A 12,579-nucleotide genomic window follows, 5' to 3' on the forward strand; every position below is an offset into this window, starting at 1 on the left:
CGGCAATTTATTTTTTTGAAACTAGTTGATTAAAGTGCCTATCACTTAAATTCACTATTCCCCTTTTATTTATACTCCGAAATCGTCCCAAATACATTGTGGTGTTTTTAGATCATTTTTTATTGGCTTTGAAAGGCGGGAAAAGTGGTCATACCTTGATCCACAACCGAGGAATGAAGGGGAATAGGTTCGATACCGGGTTGACGTCAACTCGGTATCGAACAATTTCCCTTCATTGCTCGGTTATGGATCAGAGTACGACCACTTTTCCCGTCTTTCAAAGCAAATAAAAAAGTGAAATTAAAATCAAAAGGTTCTTAAGACAACAAGGTGTATTGGGGACGATTTCGGAGAATGGATAAAGTGGAAAGTGCATCAAACGAGGGCCTTATGACGTCATACTTTTTTTTTAGAAATGTGCAAAGTTTTTTTAAATCTGTAAATCCATGTAACAGATTTTGTGTAAGACTGTCTTCATACTGTTCCGTTAGAAATTGTGATAAGCAGTTACCGTGTTTTTAAGCATTTTCCGTTGCGGTCACGTGACATACCAATTAAGCAAAAGAGGACGTTTTCCGTGTTCCATAGCCTTATCTAAACATGAGGGGGAGTTGGGAGAATTCGAGACAATTACGCAAACCCGAGACGCAGTCGAGGGTTTGCATAATTGTCTCGAATTCTCCTAAATCTCCTCGTGTTAAGACGGAGCTATGGAAACACGGAAAAAAGTTCATATTACCTACCAGCCAATCAAAACGCGCGTCTGACAACACAACCAATCAAAATACGCTTGATGTCCATACCCTTATTTAAACACAGCTATTGACCAACGAGAGTGCGCGTACTATACTAATTACTGGGTTGCCAAACCCAGTCGGAATCTCGGTTTTATTTCGTGGGTTTTTACTGGGTTGCCTATGGCAAACCAGTTGGAATCTGTGTTTAGTTTCGTGTTTTTTTTATTTTTTTCCGTGTCGGTAAAAGTCTTGCCTGTCACTACCCTGCTAAGTAATGGCTTTTTGCATAGAGTCTTGTCTGTGTATTTTGTTAGGTTGGAGGGGGCTGGGGGAATACGTAGATTTCCTTGGTGCACACAGATGAACGTTTAATTATTTAACCAGCAATGGCGTCGAAAGTCGTGGTAACGGGGATGGCGTTTTAGTGGAAAAAATATACCTTTATGAGATCAAGAATGGAACGTCAATTGGAATAACGAAACAGGCGGGGAAAATAAATATCTGGAATCTTAAAAGCGACGATGGATGGTCTTCGAGAACAATTGCGGTTGGATATGAGAAAGTGTGTGTTGTTTCTAATCATAAACTGTACTGGTATGTGGAACACTGACAGCAAGTGGGAAATTGAGTATGGGTGTAAAAGGAATCGAATGTCTTGAATGTATCACAGTGTTTACGGAAGTGGCATCGCATTTGTCTGGCAATTTGCATTTAATTTGCAGTCAAGCTGTACAGTTTTCATGTAAAAAAATAATTGAAAATGTGACAGTGAAGAATTATTAGAAAGAAAGCTTGTTGTCTATTTTGTGCTTTGGAAAAGGTTCTTTAGGAAAGAGTTCAATCTTGAACTGAAGAATATATTTATTTGGATATTGTATGGTTTGTGAGACGGATTGTTTCTTGTTTGCACGCACGGAATTGGAATAGAAGGGGTTTTTTGTCTCCAATGGCAAATATTTTGTTAGTTTCAATAAATTTCATGCTGGAAAAGGTTTTTGTGAGATGTTTCAACTGTTGTGATTCATTGTGCTGTGTAGTATTCGAGTTTAACTAATTTGCATAAGTGAGTTGAAATTTAATACGCATTAAATAAAGATGACAGGAATTTGTAGGCATGATCGTTCTGGCAAATGATTACAGCTGGCGATTGTTTTTAATTAAGGTCAGAAAAAGATTTCAGTATAGTCACTCTTGCGTAAAATGAAGTTATTGTTAACTTGAGAAAACAACAATAGGGTCGTTTATACGAGAGAAAATAAGCCGCGGCTTACTCTGGACGAGGCGTACATAATACACGAAAGGAACTATTTATACGAGTATAAACTCCCAGGCCAGGATAAGCCGGGGCTTGAGAAAGCTGTGAACGTAGATTTTGTACCATTTATATGGGCTGTTCGCGTGTTACTTTCTCTCGTATAAACGGCCCTTATATTTCTTTAACTTTTTTAAAGAGAGAGATTTCGCGCAAATTTTATTTCAAGCTATTCAGTTGAAATATTATTTCTCGCCATTGGCTTCGTTTGCGTGATCATTTACTGGTGTTGACATTTAGGAGGTAGTTGTTTGGTTCTAAACGAGTAGGAATAAAACGACCAGGAATGTGCGAATTTTAGTGGGTGTGCGATAGCAACACGAGACAGGAGTCGAGAGATTCTAACGATAGACAGATATCATCTAACCCCTCCTGAAATAAACGAAGGAAACCTAGCGTTGGTGGTTTGTGTGAATTTATAGCACTAAGTGGATGGAAGTCGTCATGTTTTGATTGGGCAGCTTCAGAGACGTCCTTCTGAGGAAACAAGTTGTTAAAATAGCTAATTGTGATTGGAGAATTTCGATCCTAAGTATAATAATGCCTTTTATTGACAGGCAAAACCATATGATTGACTGTGATCATACCAAATATCATTTGTTTTCGCGATCAAGTTGTTGCGAAGTGTGTAGCCCATGACAGTATGTCGTTTGTGAGCATATTGCTTTTTGTTGTATTAAGCTTCTTCCTCGGAACGCTCAAACAACTCACTTATGCACACGCCGTTTGCGGTAGACCCACACTAAAAGATGCTGTTGAGCGATTGTTTTGGCCGGGGTTGGTCCGCAAACTGAAAGAAAGTTTATATGTTGAGAACAAATGTGTACTAAATGAACAAATATGTGAAAATCATGATATGAACTGCACTGAAATCAAATGCCAAAGGAGAGAAGCACAGAACTGTGAAAGTTTCCTGAAGAAGAAAGTTCCTGATCTTAAAGTTAGTGCTAGCGGTATCGAGTCGCAGAGATGTACGCCTAGCCGGATTCATGTAATTACATTTCTGGAAAAGGTGAATTTTCTGTCTATTTGTATTATCATGGCTTTTTGTTTTCTGCTGTTACTGAATCCCTTTGTATTTGGAGCTGTAACGCTATTTTATGTGCAATTACTTGTATCGTTTGCAATTATCCTCACTAGTGCTGTTGTTAGCATTTTTTACCATACTTGGTGTAGCGTTTTGTGCTTGAATGAAGCTATTGTGAATGCTTGCAATGACTGTGGCCAATTTGAGAAAGAATCATCGGTATCTGTTGTTGTGAATGTCGAGAATAAAGAATCAATAAAAGACTGGCAACTTCAATCTTGTTGTGCTAAGTTGAATTATTGTAACTGATTAAAAGGATGTCGCCATGTTGTTCTCAGGGATGGAGAAGTAAGCAGTGTTTCAGCGAAACAGTTAAAAGGAGCCTTGCAGGAGAACATATTTGAGAATGAGGCTCAGCCATGTGTTATTGTGGATATTGATAATAAAGAATCAGTAGATGACTTGCAATTTCGATCTCGCTATGCTAAGTTTGTTTATTGTAAATCTGTAAGAAGGCGTTACCAAAGGGATCGAGAACCAAGCAGAATTCCATTGAAGCAGCTATCACGGGCCTTGCATAAGAGCAGACATGTCAGGAAATTTGTTCGAAAATATATTAAAAAGAACGTACCGAAATCTTCTGCCATGCATTTATTTACCAAGTTGAGTGTACTTTATCGTAAGTTAGACTATATGTTTGTAAGACCAAGGTCTGCTGCCAAGAAGAGGTGTACGAAAAGGAAATGGTGTACAGCACATGAAAGGAAAAAACCTCGAACTTGTGGCCGAAGAGTGAAAGTTAAGTGTAACTACACTTCTGTAAAATCTGTTTATAAGGACGTTGACCATAGAATGAATCATACAGAGTTCAAGCTGTCTAATGATATAGAGAAAAACCCTGGGCCCATTGATCATACCAGAACTATTCAAGCGCCTTATAGTCAAGGCAATGTGGAAGTGTTTGGCGAAAGTGCAGGTACTCAGTGTGTAGCAATGTCTCTTACTTCACTGATTTATAATTACAGGAGAAGTATTAGCTCATCAATGGATTTGGTTAACATTATGAACATTGGTAATGAATTGTATTCTGGATTATCTAGACTGTCCAGACAAACTTTCCTGTTATTGACTGAGTTGCCGGAAGTGCTCAATGTGTTTAATACAGATTATCAGCTTCATTACAGTTCAAGTTATAGTGGTACTGTAAATGGTAGATCCATTATACATGATTTGAGTTTCTGTATGCCTTTGGTTGATGCTTTGCTGACATTAGTAAGACAAAACTACCAATCATTTCTTTTAACAATTGACTGTAGTACTGTTTCTATGTACTGTAATCCAGATGGTAAATTTAAAATATTTGATTCACATGCTAGAGATGCATTTGGTATGCCCCATTCTCAAGGAACATGTGTGTTATTAGAAGCACAAAGTATACATGATGTCATATGTTATTTGCAAATTCTGTATGAAAATTCAAATACTTTGTTTGAGTTGATTGGTGTTGAAATAACAAGACTAGAAAAGGAGAAGAATCACCCAGTCAATGAGTACAGTGAAACCACTCAATCAGAACTTGCTGATGATGATGGAGCAATGGTGCATATTTTAGTAAGGAATGATGACGAGTCTTTCATAAAAAGATGTTGTGCTTTATCATTTTATTGCATTTGTTTTTCAGTGATTAAGGCATGCACTTACTGGAATTCACAAACTCTAGATGCAATTATTGACCATGGAAATGAGTTTTATCAGAAACAATTTGCATGTCCTGATGGAAATTGCTGTTTAAGAAAATTTCCAAATAGACTTCAAATATATGATACAACTGTTGATATTGTCTTTACAACACAGAAAGAAGGCATATTTAGTTGTGCATCCAGCAGTAGCAAACTGCTCCTCGAAAACTTTATTTTGAATAACACAAGTGGCAATACTGGATTTATGATATGTTTCTCAAATTACTGTGTAAGTTGTATATTTCAGCACAATTCTAAGGGTAAAAGTACTAAGTACTACTTAGCAATATTCGATAGTAACGGAACACTAGATGAATTTCAAACTGTCAATGACAATAACCTCCTCCTTCAAGCTTTTGCTCATACTGTTAAAAAAATTAATACAATTAATGATTCAAAGGTAGCATACATTATCAGATTTCTAAACTGTTACAGTAATTTGCCAAGAACTTTAAAAGAAAAGGTATTAAGGAAGCACAAATCTAATCTGCACAAAAGATCACTTGCTGAGAAGCGAAGAGAAGATTATGCAAAAATGGAACCTAGTGCCAAACGAAAATACTTAATTAACAAAGCAGAATGGTACAAATCATTAGATTCTGCAGAAAAAGAAAAACTCTTGTCTGAGAGAGCAGAGTGGTACAAATCATTAGATTGTACAGAAAAAGAAAAACTTTTGTCAGAAAAAGTACAGAAGTACAGATCACTAGATCCTGCAGAAAAAGAAAAAGTGTTGTCTCAAAGAGCAGAGTGGTATAAATCACTAGATCCTGCAGTAAAGGAAAAACTCTTGTTTGACAGAGCAGAGTGGTATAAACTAGATCCTGTAAAAAAAGATCTGATAACTAAAAATAAAAAGCGGAAGTATAATGCAATGGAACCACTGGTTAAGGCACAACACTTGAACAATAGAAAAGAGGAATATTGCAGAATGGATCCAATAAAAAAGCAAAAAGTAATTAAGCGTATAAGTGATGCAGCAAAAAATTCTAGGAAAAAAAATGTTCAGCATAGTTTGGATCACTACATTTCAGTATTTCAGAATAAGATCACAGAGGGGCCATATTACATATGTTCAGTTTGTCATAGAATACTATATAGAAAAACAGTTATGTTACTTAAAGAGAATAAATATAGTGTACGCCATCTTTTCACTGAGATAAAGTCATTTGATGACAAACAATACATTTGTAGAACATGCCATGCGAAAGTTTCAAAAGGACAAAAACCATGTCAAGCTGTATGTAATAAACTGGAAGTTGATGAAACACCACCAGAACTCTCAGTACTAGAAAAACTTGAACAAATATTAATAGCACAGAGGATAGTTTTTGAAAAGATAGTGGTAATGCCTAAAGGCCAACAGAGGAAGATTAAAGGAGCAATATGCAATGTACCAGTTGAATGTGATCAAACATGTAGAACATTGCCACGTCCTCCTGAAAGGTCAGGTATAATCCTGTTGAAACTGAAGAGAAAGATGGAGTTTAGGGGCCATGTTTATTTTCAAGCTGTGCGACCTCAACTGATATTAAATGCTCTGATGTGGCTCAAAATGAATAATCCTTTGTATGATAATATATGTATAGATATGAACAAAATAGATAGGCATCTTACAGTATTACAGCAAAATGATGTTAGTTTAGAAGATTCAATTTTGAATAATGACAACCACTCCAGTGGATCTGGCATAAGTGATGACAGTTTATCAAACAATAAAAATAGTAGGAAAGACAGCACATTTGCAGATGAAGAAAATGATGATCCTTTAAATGAATTTCGAGCACCAACAAGTGAGACTTGCTTACAGTCTGTAATACCTGATTATCCTGTAAGTGTTGAGCAAAATGATGTATCGTCTCAAGGAAACGAAGTGTATGCTATTGCTCCTGGAGAAAGTAAACATCCAGTTTCCTTCATGGCAGACAAACAATGTGAAGAACTAGCATTTCCTGTTTTGTTTCCAAAAGGAAAGTATGGGTACTCCGTCAACCGAAAAATAACGTTGTCACCAGTTAAGTACTTCAATGCAAGACTTTTACATCATAGTGGTAGATTTGCTACCAATCCTGAATATCTCTTCTTTGCTCAGTTCATCATAGAACAGAAGAAAGTATCAGATAGCATCAATATTGCTTTGAAAAAAATGCATGGGCAGCCCATTACTGCTTCTCAAGTAAGATCAAATAATATGCACAGTTTACAAAATCTCATTTGTCAAAATCAGGCTTATTTATTTTTGAGACAAATTCCAGGAACACCACCTTATTGGCAAAAATTTATGTATGAAGTAGTAGCTATGGTAAGACAGCTTGGGATACCAACATGGTTTATGACATTATCCTGTGCTGACCTTAGGTGGCCTGAACTTTTTCAGATTATTGCAAGAACACAAGGCAAAAATCTCACGAATGAACAAGTTGATGCTTTGTCTTATAATGAAAGATGTTCAATGCTCAATGTAAATCCTGTTGTTGTTGCTAAGCACTTTCAATATAGAGTTGAAACATTCTTCACTGAAATTCTGCTAAGTAATACAAACCCAATTGGTAAAATAGTATACTATGCACTCCGCATTGAGTTTCAGATGAGAGGCTCTCCTCATTTACATGCGTTAATATGGACATCAGATTGCCCTAAACTAACACATGATACTAAGGAAGCATATATCTATTTCATAGATGAACATGTGCAGGCATGCCTTCCTGATCAAAATGAAGACTCTGAGTTACATGAGATTGTAAAAACCTATCAAAAGCACAGTCATTCAAAGACCTGTAGAAAATACAAAAACATGAAATGTAGATTTAATTTTGGGCACTTCTTTACTAACAAAACTATTGTGGCTGAACCTCTTTCTGATGATTTAGATCCAGAAGTAAAGACAAGTACGATAGACAGACAAAAAGAAATCCTTAGACTAATTAAAGAAAAAATAGATGAGGTGTTAAATCCCAGTAAGGCAAACTATGATCCTACTTTAACAGAAGCTGATATTTTCAAATCTGTAAACATAACTGAAGAACAATATTACTGGGCTTTATCCATTTCACCTGACTCAAACTATGAGCTGCACCTAAAAAGACCAATAGACAGCTGTTTCATTAATAATTATTTTATTGCTGGTATTAAGGGTTTTAGAGCAAATGTTGACTTGCAACCTGTATTTAACCACTACAAGTGCATAACTTATGTGTGCTCGTATTTTACCAAGGATGAGACTGAATGTTCACAGGCAATTATGAATGCTGCAAAGGAAGCTAAGAAAGAAAACTTGAGTGTCAGGGATAGCTTAAAGAGAATTGGTGCTGCTTTCCTTTCTACCAGAGAAGTTAGTTCACAAGAATGTGTTTACAGATGCATGCCTGAACTATGGTTACGAAAAATATTTCCTGCAACAGTTTTTGTTAGTACTGACCCACCAGAAAAAAGGGTACGTATTGCAAAATCAGCAGAAGAACTTGATGAACTGGATAATGAAAGTACTGACATCTTTAAATCTAATATTATTGAGCGATACACTTTAAGACCACAGTGTATTCCCTCTGTAGATAGGCTAAGTCTGGCAGAGTTTGCTGCATACTATTATAAAGAATACAGAAAGGACTGCCAAGAAAAAGGTGATGCTCAACCTGAGGTTTTAACTGACGATGCCATTGAATTACACCACAATTGTGATCCTGATACATTTCTTCCCAACAAAATAACACTAATGAACACAAATGAAGTTATGAAGTGTAGAAAAGTCAAAGCTGTTATAAGATATCACAAGCCAAACAAAACAAAAGAACCTGAACTGTATTTTCATCATCTCCTGATCCTGTACTTCCCATGGAGAGATGAAAGAAGTCTTCTAGGAAGTGATCAAACATATGCTTCGAAATTCTATGAGCATAAGGTACAAGCTGTAGTGGAACAAAACAGAGAGAATTTTGAGCCTGATGCTGATGCTGTTACAGAAGCACTTGAATTTGTTAGAAATAACCAGGGCAGTACCATCCACTACAGCTATGATTCTATGAATGACCAAGAAAATGCAGATTTACAATCTGAAGAGCAAGGTGATTCAGTACCAAATGAGTCGTTTAATGAACAATTACCCACACACCTTGTTTCATCGTCAGAAAGTGAGAATAATTCAAACGTAGGAATAACAATGTACAACCAGCCAACAGAAATAAGTGATGATGAGCTACGGGAATGTGTTAGATCATTGAACAAAAGACAGCGCTATGCTTATGATATAATTCTTGCCTGGTGTAGAAGTAAAGTGAAAAACATGAATAGTCTAAAACCCGAAGAAGTAAAACCAATATATTTATTTATAACTGGTGGAGCAGGTGCTGGTAAAAGTCACTTGATCCAAACAATCTACCACACTGTCACAAAGACTTTTAGACATCCTCCTATGAATCCTGAATTACCTACAGTTCTTTTAATGGCACCTACTGGGGTTGCTGCTATTAACATAGATGGGACAACAATAAACACTGCGTTAGCAATTCCCAAAGAAACAGGTGATAATTTACGTGCAATGTGTGACGAAAAGAAAACACAGATGAGAATGTCGCTAGCTGACCTGAAGTTGATCATAATAGATGAAATTTCTATGGTTGCCAACACTACTTTGCTTCATATCCATCAAAGACTAAAAGAAATTTTTGGCACATCAAATGTACACCTGTTTGCAGGCATTAGCATTCTTGTTATTGGTGATATGTATCAACTTCCACCAATACGCAGGAAACCTGTCTTTGCAAATTACAAAAATGATGTGTTTAACCTGTACCACCCATGGCACCTATTCACAATGATAGAGCTTGTTGATATAATGAGACAAAAGAATGACCAACCATTTGCTGAACTTTTGAATAGGTTTCGCACAGCAAGTCAAACTGAAGAAGATATCAAGTGCATCCAATCTAGATCTATTGATCTATCAGATGTTAATTACCCATCAGATGCTCTTCATATTTGGGCTGAAAATAATCCAGTCAATCGACACAATGAAATGAAATTGCACCAAATACCTGCACAGTTGTTCCACCTTAAAGCCACAGATCAGTACCCTGTTAATGTATCACAACAAGCTATTAACAGAATTTTAGCTAGACCCAGGTCTGAAACTGGTGGACTTGATGCTAATATTTCTATAAAGGAAACTGCTAGAGTTATGTTAACCAATAACATTGATATTTCGGATAGACTTATAAATGGTCAACTAGGAACTGTTGTTAGAATTGAAGTAAATCAAAATAATAAAAAACCCACCATCATCTATATAAAATTTGATGATGCCAAAGCTGGCAACAGTTTAATTCAAAAGAGTACTAACAGTTTTGTGCGACAGAATAGAGTTGTACCCATAGAACCTGTCCTGGCAAAAATTAAAATACATCCAAATAAGCCTTCTTCTCCCGAAATACAGAGAATGCAATTCCCTTTGACATTGGCTTATGCTGTCAGCATCCACAAAGTACAAGGATTGTCACTTAACAGTCTTGTCATTAGTTTTGAGTTGGTCAAACAGAGATCATTCAATTATGGTCAGGTATATGTTGCACTGAGCCGAGCTACCACTTTAAATGGTATTCATATTCTAGGAAAAATTAACAGCAAACATGTGAAAGCAGATCCTCGGGTACATGAAGAATACAAAAGACTGCGAGAAATGTCAAAAAGCAAAGGAACTAATGAAAAATATAAGGACAATGCAACGCTCACTATATGTCTCTTAAACATACGATCACTCAAAAAACATAGTGTAGATATCAAGTATGATGCAAACATAAAGAATAGTGATCTAATTGCATTGACAGAAACACAACTTGTACCTCATAGCAATGATACTGACATAAAATCTCATCTTTTACCATTCACTCTCTACCGGCAAGATCATCCTACTGATAGATTTTTGAGTTTGGCACTGTGTACCAGAAGATCAATAGAAACTAAGGAACATGAATACTTTCCACAAGCAAATGCAATGAAATTTGTAATAATTATGAATAGATCAACAACTATGTGTCCCAAGTTTACAGTGCTTTTTCTTTACCGAAAGAACAACTCAAATATAATAGAGTACGTAAGTCATCTACGAAATATCCTTGGCACTTATCCATTTGACATCATTCTTGGTGATTTCAACATCAATTACTTAAATGATGATAGCATTAGACCATTAAAATCTTTAATGACGTCTCTAGGTTATTCACAGTTTGTACAAAATGCAACTTTTGTCTCATCAGGAAACATACTTGATCAAATTTACTTAAAATCAACAAAATTTGACATCATAGAGAATACTGTAATTAGTGTCTACTACTCTGACCATGATGCCGTTAAAATATCCATAAAATATAACCAAGATACCAGTATTTAAACATTTATATTATTTTAATTGTCATGCAAAGCATATAATTTATTTATAGCAATAACTGTAAATATAAAATTTCAATGTAGAAATGTGTCTTGGCAGGAACCATGATGCTGTTAAAATATGCATACACTAGCTATAACTAAAATGATATTATGAAACTTTCATGCAACGATCTTTTACAATGAAAATGATGAATTTTTCTGGAGATTTTGAAAAAAAGGTGTCATAAAGATGTCGCAAAGAAATCATAAGTTCAGCTAGAACAAAACTGGAAATTCATAAAATCCTAATCTACCATAGTATCCTCAAAATCAGACAGATTGGTGCACCATCTTGACATGTTTGGTAGGTTTCCTCATAAATATTATCAACATTTATCTATATAATTGTTATTATTATATGATATCATATGGATTAAGCAAAGCAAATTAAATTTAAGACTCTACAACCAATGGAGAGAAAACCATGTTACACAATTTTATAATTAATTGTTTTGGATTAGTAAGCAGAGATTTAGATAATCATATGTCAATTAATTTGAAATTATTAAGATAATTTTTTTCTAGAAGTTGGTAAATTCTATGAATTCCTTTACCAAAATGGATCATGTTCATATGCCACAAGAATGTCCAATCTTGCCTAAGCACCTGAGGAGACAATCTTTTTTTCTAAGCTAGAATTTCCCATAGCCGGAAGGAGAGACTTGAAAGGTCTGCTGACAAGCATTTTACAAGGCACCACCATATGGTGCCTCACGCCCTGTCTGTGTCCCGCACCACAAGTAGGTAAGTTTAGATATTATTATTTTTCACCTTACTCAGATATTGTGAGGCTAGAGTTTCAATAACTATAAATAACAGGCATGCTTCTCATGTAACATACCAGTTCAAACCACCATTGAAGGAAAACTGAAGGTTAAAATCGACAATTTCTCCAACATTTTTTTTTTGGAAAGCTTAACATAACTGAAGTTAAGTTTGTGGAGTTATTTCTTCTTGTTCCCTGTGTTTTTGTGAGAAAATTACGTTTGAAAATGGGCTTTTCCCACTTTTTCAACATTTTAAGTGGGGGCTAAAAAACTAAATCAGCCACCTGCTGTGACGTATGATATGGGAAACAGAGATTGCGTAATCAAGAGAAACAAGGTAAACACAAGTACTACTATGGATATTTTCTGTTTCTTTGCTGTTTCTTCGTGGACTCAGTATCAACAACAAACATCAATCTAAATACTGCTTCTATAAGGCGGCGTTCTCGCATGTCTTCCCCATATCATACATCATAAGCTGCAAAAATAACCACTGACTCCTCCAGTCTGAGCTGCAATGCTGATGGCCCAAAATTGGAATAAAAACATTTTTTCAGCTGGAAAAATGATGAATATG

The 12,579-nt window shown here is 35.7% G+C and overlaps 1 protein-coding gene across 1 annotated transcript in view; it reads left to right on the forward strand.

The window, feature by feature from the left end:
• The first annotated feature begins 9,646 nt into the window (after positions 1-9,646).
• LOC138021300 (uncharacterized) overlaps positions 9,647-12,579 on the forward strand; it is a 7,689-nt gene continuing 4,756 nt past the window's right edge. The window contains exon 1 of the mRNA XM_068868147.1: positions 9,647-11,122. Within this exon, the coding sequence (XP_068724248.1) occupies positions 9,647-11,122 (1,476 nt within the window). The remainder of the gene's footprint in view (positions 11,123-12,579) is intronic.

This window comes from Montipora capricornis, chromosome 10 (assembly GCF_036669925.1).
Source record: "Montipora capricornis isolate CH-2021 chromosome 10, ASM3666992v2, whole genome shotgun sequence".
Lineage (NCBI taxonomy): Eukaryota > Metazoa > Cnidaria > Anthozoa > Scleractinia > Acroporidae > Montipora > Montipora capricornis.